The following is an 18,626-nucleotide window of genomic DNA, read 5'->3' as shown; positions in this document are numbered from 1 at the left end:
AATAAAGAGACCCCCAATTCCATAAAAAGCCATCGTGGCCCCTTGTGGAATAAATGGAAAATTACTAATTTCCTCAGAAAAAAGGAAAAGATCCATACCGAGATAACTGGAAATTGCAACCAACAATAACCCCAAAGAACCTAAAAAAATGATAAAGGCTGAAAAGATATTGCTTATTTTTCGAGACCCTGTTATAGAATAGATCAGTACTTCTTTTGATCTTTTTTTTAAAATATTCATTACCCCCTCTTTCTTTTTATTTTTAAGAATAATAATTGTGGAATAAAAAACCCCAGAATTTTACTTGTTTCTAAAGTAATTTTCATCAACTGGCGCTACTTAAATGTAAACCTTTAGGGGGAATTCATCCAATTGCTTCCAGCTCTCAAAAAAATATCTAGAATATTTTTCCCTACTGACCGCCGTATCTAAAAAATTTTGTTTTTTTGAACATGAAGAAATAAAGAAGCCATTGCAATTGCCGGAAATACTAGACCCACTAAAGGAACAAAAATGGAAGGAAAGTTTATCATAAATAAGGGTACCTCGATTGACTATTTGTACTATATCTATTTTTATTTTTGTCGATTTTTATTCTTATTTTTATTAAAAAAGACAGTCTATAATCACTAGAATTCCTATATCTTTATACTTAGTATATAGGAATTCTAGTGATTATAGCTAAGCCGATATATATCAGAATATACCCTTTTATGATTCTTAGTATTTTTTTATTATTCTTTTATTTTATTACTTTGATCCTGTATGTTTTGATTTTGTATTTCAATTCCATAATTTCTTTCCTTTTTAGTCAAAGAAAAGAAATTATGGAATTGCAATAACTCAGTTACAACTCCCTTTAAAAGATTACGCGGTACGATTGAATCAATTAAACCCTTATTGAATAAAGATTCAGCTACTTGTGAATCTTCGGGCACTGTCTTATTCAATGTTTGTTCAATTACTCTTTTACCAGCAAATGCAATATAAGCGTTTGGTTCGCCAATAATGATATCCCCCAACATGCCAAAACTAGCTGTCACCCCACCCGTAGTAGGAGATGTAAGTATCGATACATAGAATAATTTTTGAATTGTTTGATAATAATATAAAGCAGAAGAAATTTTAGCCATTTGCATCAAGCTCAAACTTCCTTCTTGCATACGCGCTCCTCCGGACGAACATACGAGAATAAGAGGTAAAAGTTGATTAGTAGCATATTCTACCAAACGGGTGATTTTCTCACCTACTACGGATCCCATGCTACCTCCCATAAACTTAAAATCCATAATACCAATTGCTACAGGAATACCATTTACTTGACCTGTCCCTGTTTGAACAGCCTCAGTTAATCCTGTTTTTCTTTGATAAGAATCAATACGATCTTTATAAGGTTCTTCTTCTGAATGAAATTCAATGAGATCCAGAGAAACCATGTCTTCATCCATAGGATTCCAAGTACCCGAATCAATCGAAAATTCGATTCTATCTGAACTGTCCATTTTCAAATGATATCCACAGTATTCACAAATATTCCTTTTTGATTTCCAAAATTTTTTATAATTTAATTCATAACAATTTTCGCATTCAATCCACAAATGCGTCAATTTTTCACTTTCATGGAGATTCTTATAATTTTCTCCTAGAGTGGACTCACTATCATTTGTATCATTCGTACTAGTTATTAAATGAAAACTATAATTCTCACTTTCACTACCATTTCTCCCCTTACCAAAAAAGTAGCTATAAAAAGAACTGTCATTGTATTTGTCTATATCAACCAAAATGCAACTATCAACACAGATTTGAGAATGAAAATAACTATCAATGCAACTATTAATATAATTGTTCCAACTAAAAGGAGTATCATACATGGAATGATCGTAATCACTCTTAATAACAGTATTCAGATAGCTAGAAAAAAAATTTTCTTGTTCACTTAGAAAAGAATGATTGTTGTTAATCTCCAAAGTTTTCTTTTCAATATCTAAATATATGGAATAACTGTTCCTCTTATTATCCCTAACTAAAAAAGTTTTATCGGATAGGAAATCCTGTATGTTATCAGCACCTACTAAATAATCAAAAGAATTATAACTAGAATTATTACGATCATCCCACCTCTGAATTTTTTTATCTATATCAGTTAAAATTTTGGGTTCTTCGCTTAGACTGGTATTCTCAATAGGACCAAGACTCTCCATTGATTTACTTAATTCACACCTGTATTCGAACTTCCTATTAAGTAACCGAGAATTGAACCACCATTTTTCCATAGAGTTTTTTCCTGTATTTCCATAAAAATAAAAAAATGTATAGTCATTGGATGAAAAATCAAATAATAGAAATATTCAATTTTGAATATTCTCTCTCATGTATTTACTATCAAAAAAAAGTATATAAATCAAATAACTAGGATTAGTCACTGAAAAAAAGAAAGAGCGAGTCAGTATTAAAAAGAAATGATAATCAAATAATAAGAAATATTAAATAAAAAAATGAAGTATGAATATAACAAGAGAGCGGGGAGTTTTGTAAATCTATATACAAATAATCTACACCCCCTTTTTGATTTCATTCATTGAATTTCGTTTGTGGATTCGAGCTAAGTTTTATAAAAACACCTGCCTTTTTTTTAATATGCTGAACAGTTCCTGTAGGTTAAGCGCCCCTTGTCAAATAAATGAAAGAATAACAGGAATATTGAAATAGGTTTCATTCTTTATAGGATCCAGATCTCTTCCCTCTCTTTGGGGTCGAACATTCCTTGCAACAATTCGATAACCAGCCCTTTGGGATAGATATAGATCCCCCCCCTAGAAACGTATAGTAAGTTTTATCCTCGTACGGCTCGAGAATATACAAAATTCTATGTATTTCGAAAATTATGATGTAAAATAGAGCAATAAAATCATCAAATCCATTAAACAATGACTTAAGTATTTTTCTTTCGTATTTTCTTTCTGAAAATAAAACTCTTTCTATTTTTACCTCCATAACTCAATTTGAAGAATTCTAAAAAAACTAAAAAGAAAACCAAGCCTTTACTATTTCATTTATTGAGTGGTCTCTACTCCCCTTTCTTGCCCGTGTTTCGTTTCTTTATCATTCATTTCTTTTTTCTAAAATTTTTGATAATAGAATTGATGATACAATTTGAAAATGGTATTTCCTTAATGGAATTCCCCGATTTTTTATATTTTCTTTGAATCTTGGGGTTTAGAGATTACTCCGGGAATCTTCAATTTTTTAAAAAAAGGGGGTCTAGTGGAACAGAAAAAATGATGTCAAGTCAAGAGCATGTTCATTTCTAAAATACTAGAAAAAATGGCGGATATCAGAACCCACCCCTAATTGAATCATGTCTTTCAAGCCGCACGTTGCTTTTTACTTTACCACATCGTTTCAAACGAAGTTTTACTCTCACATTCCCTTAGCTTAGATACAGTATGTAATTATCGAATCGTGAATAGTCATTGATTCATTCGCTACATAAGAATCTATCCTTTTTTTTACGTTTCGGTTTTTCTTATATATAATGAAAACCTTTTTCTTTTAAAAGTAAAGACATAAATGAAAATGAACTTGATATTCTAGCAATAGATTTTATACGCTATTCTATTTTTTAGAATTTGTAAAGTAGAAAAATGGTAATTTTTTTTTTTTGAAAGGCAGGGTCCCTTTTAATTATGAGATACAATCTGTATTCAAATATGATATACATCATAAATAGATATGCTCTGGGACGGAAGGATTCGAACCTCCGAATAGCGGGACCAAAACCCGTTGCCTTACCGCTTGGCCACGCCCCATTTTCCATTTTACATTAATCAAGACTATTATTAATATTGGTTATTCGTCAATTCCAGTTCAAAAATTTCTATATAAAAAAATTTGTGACTAGTCTTTTCTATGCGTATCTACATAGCTATCTATATCTATAAATGGATATAGATAGATAGGATAAAACTAAATTTATTGATCATTACATACAATTCAATTAAGATATTATATAGAAGGAAGTATGATTTATTCAATTTTTTTTTCATAATGAAAAAGATTTGGAAACTGGATAAGTTCAAATAAAAGAAGGATTCTCGAGGTTCTTATCTTATTTGATTCATTTTTTTACTTTTAGTCATAACTCTTTATTTTCATTTTTATTGTATTATGTATATAATGCAATAAAATTGAAAATTATAATGAAAATAAAAAAAACAAAAATAACTTTTATTTTATTAAAGAACAAAATGTTTGTTATGCTTAATATCTTTAGTTGGATCTGTATTTGTATTCCCTCCGTCCTTTATTCCAGTAGTTTTTTGTTGGAGAAATTGCCCGAAGCCTACGCTTTCTTGAATCCAATTGTGGATATTATGCCAATAATACCCTTACTCTTTTTTCTTTTAGCTTTTGTTTGGCAAGCTGCTGTAAGTTTTCGATGAGATTTTTAATTTGAATAATGTCTTAAAAAAATTCAGAATTTATCAGAAAACTAAAATTCGAACATTTTAACAATTTATAAGATCAGATAAGTCTTACAGTGTGAATTCTGGATTCCAATATTGAAATTTTTCAATATATAGGAAAAAATAGGGACCTTCTCATCATTTACGTTTTTTGAATTGAAAAAACCTAATCCGATTATTCGATTGGAACCCCTCACCAATAGAATACCTAGATTACAGAAAAAAAGGATTTTTGGTCAAAAGAATTATTGATAATTTGTAATAAAATAATCGACTCTTACTATCAATTCATTTTCGAAACTCATATATCTATCCTCATATCCTAAAAAAACTTCCTTTTTTAGAAACTTAGTATCTTAGTATTAAAAGAAACAAAATATGTTGTAATATAAGAGAATCTATTCTCTTTCTTTGTCGTTTTTTAATTATCTTGGAGATTTCATAATGCTTACTCTAAAACTTTTTGTTTATACGGTAGTGATCTTTTTCGTTTCTCTTTTCATCTTCGGATTCCTATCTAACGATCCAGGACGTAATCCAGGACGTGAAGAATAGAATAAGAAAAAAGTGGATTCTGTGTTTTCTTGCTTGTGTGGAATTTTGAAATATTTTGAGGATTTTCTATATTTTAACATCTTTCACTAGTAAAAAAAAACAAGTTAAAAAAAAAATACCAAATTCTCAACGGAAAGAGAGGGATTCGAACCCTCGGTACAAGAATTTGTACAACGGATTAGCAATCCGACGCTATAGTCCACTCAGCCATCTCTCCCCAATTGAAAAAAAAAAAGAATTACTTTGTTTATGTTATATCACATAAACAAGAAGAAAAAAAAGGGAGCTTCAAAAAAAGAGACTTGCTTTTTTTTATTATTATATATATATTTTAGTTTTCTTTTTTTTCTTTTTCTACAGCCAATGAGCCCGGCCAGTACCTAGTCGGGCTCTTTTTGTTTTATTCCCATGAATATTTAAAAAAAATTCTTTATTTGAATTTATTTGATTCGAAAAAAAAAAAAAAAATATTTGTAAAAATATTTGTAATTAAAAAAAATAAGCGATACGGATAGATTCCTATTAGATAAAACTAAAATAAGATAATAAAAAAATGTTCTCTTTTCTGACTCCCTCTATTTTTTCTGGTAACGTAAATAGTATATATATAACCTTCAGCAAAATAAAAAAATTAAAATTACCCCGTTTTTCAAATTTCATTAGAAGATTCTCTAATGAAACATGTCAATACTCGACTTCTTAGAATATTATGCCCCCTATTTCTTTATTTTGTCTGATTGCTTTGTTCAACAAAAGATACAATAATGATATTGTAGCGGGTATAGTTTAGTGGTAAAAGTGCGATTCGTTTCAAGGACCCCCCAAAAGTTAAGGGATCCCCCATTTGATTCATATGCCGATCAAAAACTTTATTTTTTACAATTAAAGGGACTCCTTTATACCCCTCGATGAATTATTTGCGGTATAATATACATTATTGTAATTTGTATACAAGAAGAATCAAATCGAATTTGACAAATTGAGTTTTAAAATTATGAAACATAAGTTTTTGGAATTGGATCTATAATCCGAATTTTTTGAGTATTACTAAAGGATCTATGGAGAGAAATATACAAAGTTTCTTTCTAATCGTAACTAAATCTTCCATTTTTTTGCATAGTAAAAATTGAAGCAAAATAGCTATTAAACGATTCTTTTAGTTTACTAGAGACATCGACATTTTTTTAGCTCGACGGAAATTTTCTTCTTTTCCTAAAGATTTTCTGAAATAGAAATAGAGAACGAAGTAACTAGAAAAAAACATAGATTGTTAGAATATTGCTCTTCTAGAGGGATCATCTAAAAAGCAAGATATTTGAAACCTATTCATACAAAAAGGCTGACATAGATGTTATGGGTCAATTTTTTTTATTGTCCATCTCTTCATTCCGTAAAGGAGCCGAATGAAACAAAAGTTTCACGTTCAGTTTTGAATTAGAGACGTTAAATCAAAATCATGAATCAACGTCGACTATAACCCTTAGCCTTCCAAGCTAACGATGCGGGTTCGATTCCCGCTACCCGCTTCTATTTTATTCTATTTCAATCTATCTTTTTTCTTCTAGAATGAATCTAGAATTCTTAAAGAATTTGTCAATTCTTCATTTTCATTTATTAATTTAGTTTTAGTTATATATATTCAATTATATTCAATTGATTTATCTTTTTTCTTTTATTCTAATTATTTGATTGATTTTTATAATTTCTAGAATTCTTTGTTTATATTGGATTCTTTAATCTTTTTTAGTTAATAAGGTTTAGTTAAAAAGGTTAAAGAATCCAATATAAAATAGAAGCGTCCATTGTCTAATGGATAGGACAGAGGTCTTCTAAACCTTAGGTATAGGTTCAAATCCTATTGGACGCAAGTTGTTTGCATATCTATATGCAATTTCAACCTTGTCCTTCTATTTTTTTTTTATTTATTACATTTTGATTCGAATTCATTATATCTAATATTCAAATGAAATAAAAACATATTAAAAGATACTAATTATAAAAATTGGAAAATTGAATTACAAAATTATTTAATGATTCATCAATTTTTTTCTACTTGTTCCTGGAATAAAAAGAGTTCCATCTGTTCTTTAATAGCGTCCTTTAAAAGGGCTTCTGCTTCCCCAGTGAATGTCTTGGTAGAAGATATGATTTCTTTGAATTGAGGTTTATTCGTCTTTAAGTAAGCACGTAACTCAACAAGAAATTTCCTTACCTGTCCAATTTCTAATGAATCAAGATAACCATTCGTTCCGGTATAAATAGTTACTATCTGTTCTTCCACAGTAAGAGGAGCTGATTGGGATTGTTTAAGCAACTCGCGCAATCGTTGACCTCTTGCTAATTGATTTTGAGTAGCTTTATCTAGATCAGAAGCGAATTGTGCAAAAGCTTCTAATTCTGCGAATTGTGCTAATTCCAATTTTAATTTACCAGCTACTTGTTTCATGGCTTTGATTTGAGCCGCCGATCCAACTCTGGAAACTGAAATACCAACATTAATAGCGGGTCTTATTCCAGCATTGAATAGATCGGCCGATAAGAATATTTGGCCATCTGTAATGGAAATTACATTCGTAGGAATATAAGCTGAAACATCTCCCGATTGAGTTTCAACTATTGGTAAAGCAGTCATACTTCCTTCGCCTAACTGAGAACTTAATTTAGCGGCTCTTTCCAAAAGACGCGAATGTAAATAAAAAACATCCCCTGGATAAGCTTCGCGACCTGGTGGTCTTCGTAATAGAAGAGACATTTGCCGATAAGCCTGTGCTTGTTTGGAGAGATCGTCATAAATGATTAAAGTGTGACGTTCACGGTACATAAAATATTCAGCCAGAGCTGCTCCTGTATAAGGCGCGAGGTATTGTAATGTAGCTGGAGAATCCGCTGTTTCAGCTACTACAATAGTGTATTCCATTGCTCCTCTTTCTTGTAAGGTAGTCACCACTTGAGCCACAGAAGATGCTTTTTGACCAACAGCTACATAAACACATATTACATTTTGTCCCTGTTGATTGAGAATTGTATCTGTGGCTACTGCTGTTTTACCTGTTTGTCTATCTCCAATAATTAATTCTCGCTGGCCCCGTCCTATGGGGATCATCGAATCAATAGCAATAAGTCCTGTTTGGAGAGGCTCATATACCGAACGTCTTGAAATAATACCGGGAGCGGGAGATTCTATTAATCGAGATTCCGAAGCTGAAATTTCTCCTCGACCGTCAATTGGTTTAGCCAGGGCATTTATAACACGACTCAAATAAGCTTCACTTACAGGTATCTGAGCAATTCTTCCTGTTGCTTTTACTGAACTTCCCTCTTGTATCAGCAAACCATCACCCATTAATACAACACCAACATTTTTTGATTCCAAATTCAAAGCAATGCCTATAGTACCTTCTTCAAATTCCACCAATTCACCCGCCATTACTTCATCAAGACCATAAATACGAGCAATACCATCGCCTACTTGAAGTACGGTACCAGTATTTACAATTTTTACTTCTGTATTATATTGCTCAATGCGTTCACGGATAATTTTACTAATTTCATCTGCACGAATGGTTACCATGAAAATATCTTAAATTTATTTTTTATAAGAAAAAAATGATGCCTATACTCTATTGTATAATAGAAAGCCTAATCAGTTATTTTTTTATTTCATCATCCCAAACATGCCAATATTAGCACTAACAGTACGTAAATGTAACTCGTTGTTCAAGCAACTATTTAGAGTTCCTAGAGCTCCCTGTAAGGCTTGTTGTAAAACCCGCTGTCGAACTTGATTAATAACTCTTTGTTGTTCAAAATCAATAGCTTCGTTTTTGTAATTTTCTAATTGTTCCAAAGTCGTATAAATTGAATTAATTAAATTCAATTTTTCTCGTTTGATCTCAGAATAGCCATTCACCCGAAACAGATCTGCTTCTGTTTCAACTTTCCTTAAGCGGGCCTGGGCTTTTTCGAGCTGTTCAATGGCGTTTTCCTGTAATTCTTCTGAGTTTCGAATAGTTCTCCAGATTTTCTGTTTTCGATTATCTAATAAATCACGTAATGAAAGTAGACTCTCTTTCCATCCATTTCAAAATGTCTATGATCTCTTCCCGAACCAAACATGAATCTTTCGATTCATTTGGCTCTCACACTCAATTACTTATCGGAAATTTACCAATTTTTTATGTAATGAGCCTATCCTCTCTTCTCTATTCAAAGTGAAAACAATTACCAATATAAGACTAGAATATTCGGAGGACTCTTTTGACCAAACAAATATATGTCAACAAAGTTGTTTTTTTATTCAAATCCAAAGACTTCTTTTGAATTTATACATAGGTCATCCATCGATTACGCATCGTACAAAGGGGAGGTTTAAATTCACCCGTTTTTTATTTCTCGCCATAAATAGGATTCAAGCCATTTTTTTTATCGACATGAGTGTTTTATATCGAAAAAAATCGAATAATTTTTTTGAAACCGTTTCCTTTCTGTATTAATATAGCGGTAGAAAGAGTACTACACTGCGTATAGACTTCAAACTCTTTTTAACCATGGTAATAGTCCAAAATTTTTGGTAAATAGAGAATCAAAGTGGATTACCAATAAAGCGCGAAATGCTATGGTTCTTTAAGATTTTTCTTAATTTATTCAAAAAAGAAAATGAATTCAGAAGTAATTCGCGGGATTCTGCACATTTTCTTAATTCTAACTAAACTAAAAAGTGCAGTTTGGTTAAATCCAATTTATTCTTTGAAATAAACAACTCGCACACACTCCCTTTCCAAAAAAAACCAGTAGACCTAACACTACACTAAGATTTATTGGATTTGTTGCTAAAATATCGGTATTAAACACGAAACTTCCGGCGGATGGCCAGGAGCCCAAACAAAGGAAAGAATCGGTTATATTTTTCATATGATCTCATCTCCTCTTATGAATAGACTAATTATCTTTCTAATATTCCTATTAGATAGATAATATAATAATCTAATTGGAATATATAATTATAGAATTTGATATAATTTGGATTGGTCAATCAATTGGAAGATTCCCTAAAAGAATGATACTTCTTAGAATTAGATACCAGTTCTTTTATCAATTGCAAAATCTATCTAGTTTGAACACTTTCAAAAAATTATCTTAAAATAAAGAAAGAAAAGGGGGGTTCATTGGACTAAACAAAAAGAAGAAAGAGGGTAAGTATGTGAATACCTTTCAATTAGTCCTTCTCCTGTGTTCTTATCCGAACGGATAAAGAATTGTAGGAGTGAAATATTAATAGAATTCGAAAAAGGAAGTCCACATATGTATTTCTATCTTTTTAGGATTAAACAAAAGGATTAGCAAATAAAAGTGCTAATGCTACAACCAGCCCGTAAATTGTTAAAGCTTCCATAAAAGCCAGACTAAGTAATAAAGTACCCCGTATTTTTCCCTCTGCCTCTGGTTGTCGTGCAATCCCCTCTACAGCTTGCCCTGCGGCAGTGCCTTGACCAACCCCAGGTCCAATAGAAGCAAGCCCTACGGCCAATCCAGCAGCAATAACAGAAGCGGCAGAAATAATTGGATTCATGAGAATTTCCTCGTAACCTACATATAAAAGAAAGAAATAGTTAATGATATAATCGACTAAGAAATTCTGACTTCATTTTTCAATTACCAAGACTTTTTCAGCTAAAGTAATTAATCAAAATAAGAATTACTTCGAGATTTCTTTTTTCGTCTCGAACTACATAGTTTTTGGGGTGAATCTGTATAATCTTTGTTCTTCTCTTACCTGAAATTTGGAATCATTCTTTGAATTCTTCGTTTTTTTATACAATTTCTTTAGTTATTTCATTTTCAATTCACAATTAGAGCTGAAACGCAAGGACTTTGCTTTTCTATCCCTATAGAAATTGATAATAATAGCAAGGGCTTTTTAGATAGAAAAGATTTGTTATTTCAGATATATGGTTAGTTCATAGAAAATTAGTTCATCTATAATATCATATCACATATACATAGGTTTCTTCTATGCTGTAAACTAATTTTCTTTGTGTTTTAGATTCAATCGAAATTGAAATTCATTCTTTGATTTGAAACCTCAAAAACAAAGAAAGAGTTCTCTTATAGTGATCAGATTCTATGCACTCAACTTGACCCCCTCACTTCTATTTTTTTTATCATTTTTTTGAAGCTCCCCTTCCCTCTTTTCTTATTCTCTTATCCCATATGGATACAATCAATTTAAATAAATTCATTAGATTTCATTAATGTTGAAAAGAAATATAGGAAATTGGGTGATCTAAATGTTTTTAATTATCTTTTGATCAATGGTTGAATTAAATGTGAATCAAACGAGAATCTACTAACATTCTATATAGTATCTTTTTATCACACATTGTAAACGTAAATATCATACAGAATTCTAATTCTAGCTATTCATTTTTTTTCGAATATCCAAACTAATATATACTAATCGAATAGATCTATCTATATCTATCTATATATCTATAGATAGATGTTTATTTTGTAGATTCTATTGAGCCACAATATATGTGTGGCAAGCTAAACAAAAAAGACTATTTTTGAGAAAACTAGTCAATGATGGCCTTCAATGGATTCACCTATATAAGCCGCAGCTAAAGTAGCAAAAATGAGAGCTTGAATACCGCTTGTGAATAATCCAAGGAACATGACAGGTATAGGAACTACTAAAGGTACTAAAGAAACAAGAACAACAACTACTAATTCATCAGCTAATATATTTCCGAAAAGTCGAAAACTAAGGGATAAGGGTTTTGTGAAATCTTCTAATATGTTAATCGGTAAAAGGATTGGAGTTGGTTGGATGTATTTACTAAAATAAGCTAATCCTTTTTTTGAAAGACCCGCATAGAAATATGCAACTGATGTAAGTAAAGCTAATGCAACGGTAGTATTTATATCATTTGTGGGTGCAGCTAACTCCCCATGAGGTAATTGGATGATTTTCCAAGGTAAAAGAGCCCCTGACCAATTAGAAACAAAAATAAATAGAAACAAAGTTCCAATAAAAGGAACCCACGGACCATATTCTTCTCCAATCTGAGTTTTGCTCACGTCTCGAATGAATTCAAGAACATATTCAAATAAATTCTGACCGAAAGTGGGAATGGTTTGCAGATTTCGAATAACTAGAATGGCTGAAACCAATAAGATAGCAATTACAACCCAAGAAGTAATAAGTACTTGGGCATGTACTAGGAAACCCCCTATTTGCCAATAGAAATGTTGACCTACTTCCACAGCAGATATATCGTATAATCTTTTTAATGTGTTGATAGAGCATAATAAAACATTCATATTGTCCTGTCCTCTAAAAAAAGAAGTTGAAAAAAGGGAATTATTTTTATTCAAACATCTCCTTTCCCTTTTGATTTGTCTACTTTCATTTTTGATTTTGAATACCGATACTAATTACATAAAATTTTTGTTTGTTTTCTATTTTATTTTTCATTTTTGTGCAATTTATTACTAGTATAGTAAGCGATTCCATAAATCTATGAACCCCTCGAAGCAAATTCAAGAATTTTTTATCTTATTATTAATCAAGAATTTCGTATATATCTAGACCGACCCTCACAAATTGCAAAAACTAATTTGTTAAGAATTAATCGAATTGAGGCTATAGCATCATCATTAGCTGGAATTGAAATATCAGCGAGGTCCGGGTCACTATTTGTATCAATTAAACAAATTGTTGGAATTTCCAAAGTTATACATTCTCGAAGAGCCGTATATTCTTCTTGTTGATCGACGATTATTACAATATCTGGTAAGCCCTTCATATATTTAATGCCGCCAAGATATGTTTCCAATTGAGCTAATTGTCTCTTCAATATAGCGGCATCTTTTTTTGGAAAACTATGAAATCTCCCCGTCTTTTGTTGCATTCTCAAGTCCCTGAACTTTTGAAGTCGTGTTTTTGTAGTATACCAATTCGTTAACATACCGCCGAGCCATTTTTTATTAACATAATGACACCGAGCTCTTATTGCAGCCCGCGCTACTGAATCAGCTGCTTTTTTTTTTGTACCAACAATTAAGAATTGTTTTCCCCCACTTGCTGCATCAAAAACTAAATCACAAGATTCTGATAAAAACCGAGCAGTTCTAATAAGATTTGTAATATGAATACCCTTACGCTTTGCAGAAATATAAGGTGACATTTTAGGATTCCATTTTCTAGTACCGTGGCCAAAATGAACACCAGCTTCCATCATCTCTTCCAAAATTATGTTCCAATATCTTTTTGTCATTTATAATTATCCCCACACTTTTCTTTCATTTCCAAATAGAAATTAGATCAATTTTTTGAAATGAAAGAAAGAGACCCAGTATACTGAAATAGAAAAAAATAAGTGTTCCGAAGGAACCTTCTCTTCTACTGAAAATTTGCCGTTGATAAAAAAAGATCGGGCCATTTTTTCTATTTCATTGAATATGATTCGTTTATTTATTATGTTTCTTTTATTATACAAAATATATACAAAATAAAGTGACCGGAGATGAATACGACCTTAAGAATCATTATTTTAGGAATTCTTAAATCCTAGATTATTTTGATGTATCACATAAATTCTTTTTTTTGTTTCCGGGGTAATCTTGTTATATTGCCTTTGCTTTGAACGGTATATTATTCTTTTGAATCCAGTACCAACTGGCATCATTCCCCCTAAAACAACGTTCTCTTTCAGACCTTTCAACCAATCTATGCGACCCCGGAGAGCGGCTTTTGATAAAACTCTAGCAGTTTCTTGAAAACTTGCTTCAGATATGAAACTTTGAGTATTCAAAGATGTTTTTGTTATCCCCAATAATAGAACTCGATAGCAGATCGACTCTTCTAAGGAACGCCCAGCTCGTTCGGCCCGCAACAATCCAATTAGTTCGCCAGGCAAAAAAACATTAGACATTCCATCTTCTGAAACCAATACTTTTGATGTTATTTGACGCACAATAATTTCTATATGTCTATTATGAATGTGAACTCCCTGGGATCGATAAACTTTTTGAATTTGATTAACCAAAGAAATACGACTTTGCGCTATAGTTAGCTCAGCACTAATGAAGAATCCCCAAGGAATGCCAAGAATTCTTGTTATACGCCCATTCCAAGTATCCACTCTCTTTTCTAGGTTTATGGATATTGAATCAATCGAACGAACTTCCAATACCTGTTCTACTTTTGGAAGACCTTGTGTTATATCACCTGATCTCGATTTTTGATATATAAATGTAACTAATATATCTCCTTCAGAAAGTATTTCTCCATAATGACCATGAACAGTTGTTCCAGGAGTCGCCAAATAAGGGTTAGCCGATCTTATTCCTACAGAATCCATTTGAACAGTTAGAATTTGACCCGATTTAAGGTGTGGTTCATTTTTCGTTTGAACTATACATACATTTTCGCAAATAAATTGACCAAGACTTATTATGGGAAACGTTTTTTTTTCACAATAATTATGATGGAAAAAATGCCAATTCAAATAGAATGGATTTAAAAGGATGTTACTAGATAGATCAGATTTATAAATGATCTCGTTTTCGTCTATTAAATAATATTTGAATACTTGAAAAGTTTCTTTTAATTTGTCAAGTTGCCCGTTTTTATTTATCGAGATCTGATTATTAGTAATTAAAAGGTAAAAATAAAAATGGGCAACTTGAAGGGCTATTCCTAAAGGACCTAACGAATTTTGAATTGGAATCAGAGGATCTCTTTGAATTGGATTTATTTCTTCTTTTATCCCATTGTAATATTTTCCATCGTGGAATGATCGTATTTGAAAACAATTCGATGATGACAAAATTATTAAAGATCGGCATTTCTCATTTCTATTCAACAACATATGAATAGTTCCATGATTTTGACTAAGTGATTGTTGAACTTTTTCCCTCGGATCTATAAAAAAAAATGGATTGATGTTGGTCCAGTCCGACTCATTATCCAAGATAAATCTTGAACCGAGCGGATCTTTCCTTTTTCTTATATATGAAATATGGGATTTTCCTAAGTCCATTTTTAAGAAATATCTAACCAAACCTTTTATACTTAGTTCAACAAAAGAAGCATGCCCTTTTTCGATAGAAGACAATTTTTTGTCTTGATCCCAATTTAAGACTAAACAAGTCCGAACTAATTGAATACTTGTATTAGAATTAGAAATTCCCCGAATTGATTTTCCATTTCCAGAAAGAATATAATGAATAATTTGAAGTTCCAAATTATCTCTTTCTTGTAACATATCTTGGGAAAAAAATTGGATTAAATTGATCCTATCTGCTATTTCATATAAAATTACCGGTCGAACCAAAACAAAATACTTTTTTTTCATAATTGTGATCCATTGGGCATAGATCCAATTTTTCATTTTTTTTTTTGATCCTTTTGAATTTTTTTTTACCGTTCTCGGTGGTATCAACATGGCACTGTGTCGGGATATCTTATCCATTTCTCCGGGAAAATAGATATTCCCGGAAAATATTTTTAATTGAATCTTTTTTTTTTTCTTCTCCAATCGAACCAACCCGCTTACTTGACTTCTTATATTTACAGTGATTGGTGTATCTACTTCAATAATACTATTGTTCCGTACCATTATGGAAGAAAATTCTGGTAAAATATACACTTCTTCGGGAATGAAAAAAAATTGATCTACTTTAATTTGGTATTTTGTCTTAAATTCTTGAATTCCTGGATACTCGATTAAAAAATCCTCTTTTTTAAAAATGTAATTTATATCAATAGTCCTATATTTAGTAATACCCGAGCTCTGTGTTCGGTATTGAGGATCATCGAAATAAGCAAAAATACTATTTCTACGAAAAATACCATGGATTGGTATTTCAATCGAGATACTGGAAGCTAACATTAGTGCTTTGTCTCGTTCTTGAATCGATTGGAATTGAAATGGAATAATGAATCGATTTCTCCGCCTCTTTGCTAATAAATCCGTAGTATCGTGAAAAATAGCAGGATGTGTAAAATGACAATGATCTTTACATAGGATTTGATTATTTTTTGAATAATCTGAAATCCTTCTTTCTTTTTTTTCAGAAGGAGTGAAACGAAACAAATTATGTCTTACTTTATTATTACTTGCTAAATGGTTACAAATATCTCTTTCTCCTGTAGAAAGATAATGAATGTTCAATTGATCTTGATCTTTTCGGGTTGAAAAAGAGACTGAAGCGGATCTGTCTGATTTTCCTGATAAAATCCATAAATGACTTGTTTTTGGTAAGATATGGACATTACTATATTTAAATTCTGATGCATGATACACATCCGTACTCCAATGCATTTCTCCTTCTAAGTCAGAATAAACATGTTTTCGAACTTTTTCTTTTAAATTAAAAGTATATGTTCCTGCGAGAATCTCGGCAATCACTTGTTCTGATTTTACATATTGATTATTTTGAACTAATAGAAAACTTTTTGGTGGAATAGTCACATTATGTATAATGTCACCATTTTCAATACTAACATACAAGTCTATATAACATAGAAAAGCAGGATGCCCGTGACGTGTACGTGTAGGATGAACCAAATCCTCATTGAATTTAATTTTTCCATTATAAGGTGCTCGCACCTGTTCGGCAGTCCCCCCTGTGAATACTCCGCCAGTATGAAAAGTTCTTAATGTTAATTGAGTGCCCGGTTCTCCAATGGATTGGCCCGCAATAATACCTACAGCTTCTCCTAATTCCACCAAGTGACCTTGAGTAGGACTTTGACCATAACACAATCGACAGATCCAAGATGTATTCCTACAGGTAAAAGGAGTTCGTATAGATATTGGTTGTGTTTGAAAGGTTTTCAATCGATTGAAAAGTCCAATTCCAATATCTTGATTTCTAATGGCAATGCATCGTGAACCTCTGTATATATCGTCTGCTAATACACGACCAATTAATGTTTGTGTCCAACTACTTTCCGGCATCGTTTCATTCTGGGTATTTACTGAAATTCCTCGAATGGTACCACAATCTGTTCGACGTATAACAATATGTTGAACCACTTCAACAAGTCTACGTGTAAGATATCCAGCATCTGATGTTCGTACAGCAGTATCTACAACCCCTTTACGAGCTCCGTAGCAAGAAATTATATATTCTGTTAAAGATAGCCCTTCGCGTAAATTGCTTTGAATAGGTAAATCAATCATTTGTCCTTGTGGATCCGACATTAATCCTCTCATACCTACTAATTGGTGTACTTGAGATGCATTTCCTCTAGCTCCCGAAAAGGACATTATATGGACTGGATTAAAAGGATCGGTCATTCTAAAATTAGGATTCATTTCTTGTCGAAAATATTCACTTGTAGCATACCATATCTCAATGGATTGGCGTAATTTTTCTACTGCATGTACATTTCCATAATGATGCTGTTTTTCCAAAATCAAATTTTGGTGTTCAGCATCTCGGACTAGCCATCCTTTCGAAGGTATTGTTAAAAGGTCATCAATTCCTAATGAAATGGATGTAGCCGTAGCTTGGCGGAATCCCAGAGTCTTGACTTGATCCAGGATATGTGATGTATATGCCATTCCGAAGTGATCTATTAATCTGCTAATAAGTCGTTTAATGGCAGTTCCACCTATCACTTTATTGTGAAACATTAGATTGGTCCGTTCTGCCATAAGTACCTCCCTATTCCACTCAGTGGGATTCATTCAGTTCAACAATGGATTTGAGTCAATGATTGAAAAACTGCCTTTTCTTTATCTTAATTTGTGTAGAAATTGAGAAATTAAAAAACTAAGATCCTTGTTAAATGTTAAATCATGAAGATTTGAATTTACACCAGTATCATAAATTTGTTTATCTTAGATACAACCATCTATATGATTAGATACCATATGAATAGGCTCGGCAAAAACCTTGTACAGCTTCTTCGATTTCTCGATAAAAAGAAATATGACCTACGTTGGTTCGAATGTAAATAGAACGAATTTGTTTTTTTGTACTTCTTACTACTAGATAATGCCCATAAATTTCATGATAGGTGCCTAAAGATTCATAGTGAACTTCGATAGGAACTTCTCTTGACGAAATAATGCGTAGATCTAGTCGCCACCGGAGCCACAAAGGACTATCGAAGGTTATTCTTTTCTGTTGATAAGCTCCAATTGCATCATAGGAATTCCAAAAAAAAGGTTCTTTTTTTTTCGTATACTTATAGTTTTTTTGGGGAATTCTTTCATTTTTCAAATTTCTGCAATTACGTGGATTATACCTATTTGAAGAAATACCCCGACGATTCCCATTCGTTAATATGTAAAGTCCAATAAGCATATCTTGAGTTGGTACAGAAATTGGATCCGCGATAGCTGGAGACAAGAGGTTTGTATGAGAAAACATAAGTAAACGTGCTTCTGCTTGAGCTTCTAAGGATAAAGGCACATGAACAGCCATTTGATCGCCATCAAAGTCTGCATTGAATCCCTTACAAACTAATGGATGCAAACAAATAGCACGCCCCTCTACTAAAATGGGTTGGAATGCCTGTATACCTAATCTATGCAGAGTAGGTGCTCTATTTAGCAATACGGGATGTCCCTGCATAACTTC

General features: G+C 32.0%; 11 protein-coding genes and 3 non-coding genes across 14 annotated transcripts in view; 3 read left to right on the top strand and 11 right to left on the bottom strand. All coding sequences in view use genetic code 11, as the record gives it.

The window, feature by feature from the left end:
• Positions 1 to 428: 428 nt before the first annotated feature.
• On the bottom strand, positions 429 to 533 carry psaI (photosystem I subunit VIII). The gene has a single exon. The coding sequence runs from the start codon at positions 531 to 533 to the stop codon at positions 429 to 431; it is 105 nt and encodes a 34-aa protein (YP_006460354.1).
• A 201-nt stretch (positions 534 to 734) lies between these two features.
• Positions 735 to 2,276, bottom strand: accD (acetyl-CoA carboxylase carboxyltransferase beta subunit). Its single transcript has one exon. It carries the CDS (start codon positions 2,274 to 2,276, stop codon positions 735 to 737), a length of 1,542 nt encoding a protein of 513 aa, YP_006460353.1.
• A 1,464-nt stretch (positions 2,277 to 3,740) lies between these two features.
• Positions 3,741 to 3,812, bottom strand: trnQ-UUG. Its single transcript has one exon. It is a non-coding gene; the product is annotated as a tRNA-Gln (tRNA).
• A 447-nt stretch (positions 3,813 to 4,259) lies between these two features.
• Positions 4,260 to 4,445, top strand: psbK (photosystem II protein K). Its single transcript has one exon. It carries the CDS (start codon positions 4,260 to 4,262, stop codon positions 4,443 to 4,445), a length of 186 nt encoding a protein of 61 aa, YP_006460352.1.
• Positions 4,446 to 4,913: 468 nt separating this feature from the next.
• psbI (photosystem II protein I) lies at positions 4,914 to 5,024 on the top strand. Its single transcript has one exon. It carries the CDS (start codon positions 4,914 to 4,916, stop codon positions 5,022 to 5,024), a length of 111 nt encoding a protein of 36 aa, YP_006460351.1.
• A 130-nt stretch (positions 5,025 to 5,154) lies between these two features.
• Positions 5,155 to 5,241, bottom strand: trnS-GCU. The gene has a single exon. It is a non-coding gene; the product is annotated as a tRNA-Ser (tRNA).
• Positions 5,242 to 6,819: 1,578 nt separating this feature from the next.
• On the top strand, positions 6,820 to 6,891 carry trnR-UCU. The gene has a single exon. It is a non-coding gene; the product is annotated as a tRNA-Arg (tRNA).
• Positions 6,892 to 7,062: 171 nt separating this feature from the next.
• Positions 7,063 to 8,595, bottom strand: atpA (ATP synthase CF1 alpha subunit). Its single transcript has one exon. It carries the CDS (start codon positions 8,593 to 8,595, stop codon positions 7,063 to 7,065), a length of 1,533 nt encoding a protein of 510 aa, YP_006460350.1.
• An 84-nt stretch (positions 8,596 to 8,679) lies between these two features.
• atpF (ATP synthase CF0 subunit I) lies at positions 8,680 to 9,935 on the bottom strand. Its single transcript has 2 exons — positions 9,792 to 9,935; positions 8,680 to 9,078 (listed from the first exon to the last, which is right to left on the bottom strand). The coding sequence occupies exons 1-2, from the start codon at positions 9,933 to 9,935 to the stop codon at positions 8,680 to 8,682; spliced, it is 543 nt and encodes a 180-aa protein (YP_006460349.1).
• A 412-nt stretch (positions 9,936 to 10,347) lies between these two features.
• atpH (ATP synthase CF0 subunit III) lies at positions 10,348 to 10,593 on the bottom strand. The gene has a single exon. The coding sequence runs from the start codon at positions 10,591 to 10,593 to the stop codon at positions 10,348 to 10,350; it is 246 nt and encodes an 81-aa protein (YP_006460348.1).
• Positions 10,594 to 11,603: 1,010 nt separating this feature from the next.
• atpI (ATP synthase CF0 subunit IV) lies at positions 11,604 to 12,347 on the bottom strand. Its single transcript has one exon. It carries the CDS (start codon positions 12,345 to 12,347, stop codon positions 11,604 to 11,606), a length of 744 nt encoding a protein of 247 aa, YP_006460347.1.
• Positions 12,348 to 12,592: 245 nt separating this feature from the next.
• On the bottom strand, positions 12,593 to 13,303 carry rps2 (ribosomal protein S2). The gene has a single exon. The coding sequence runs from the start codon at positions 13,301 to 13,303 to the stop codon at positions 12,593 to 12,595; it is 711 nt and encodes a 236-aa protein (YP_006460346.1).
• Positions 13,304 to 13,579: 276 nt separating this feature from the next.
• On the bottom strand, positions 13,580 to 17,695 carry rpoC2 (RNA polymerase beta' subunit). The gene has a single exon. The coding sequence runs from the start codon at positions 17,693 to 17,695 to the stop codon at positions 13,580 to 13,582; it is 4,116 nt and encodes a 1,371-aa protein (YP_006460345.1).
• Positions 17,696 to 17,903: 208 nt separating this feature from the next.
• The window catches only part of rpoC1 (RNA polymerase beta), a 2,883-nt gene continuing 2,160 nt past the window's right edge, over positions 17,904 to 18,626 (bottom strand). The window contains exon 2 of the mRNA in view: positions 17,904 to 18,626. This exon is cut by the window's right edge and continues 897 nt beyond it. Coding sequence (YP_006460344.1) covers positions 17,904 to 18,626 — 723 coding nt within the window.

The sequence above is a fragment of the chloroplast genome of Vigna unguiculata (assembly GCF_004118075.2).
Source record: "Vigna unguiculata chloroplast, complete genome".
NCBI classification, from domain to species: domain Eukaryota; kingdom Viridiplantae; phylum Streptophyta; class Magnoliopsida; order Fabales; family Fabaceae; genus Vigna; species Vigna unguiculata.
This window is presented reverse-complemented; position numbering and strand designations above follow the sequence as displayed.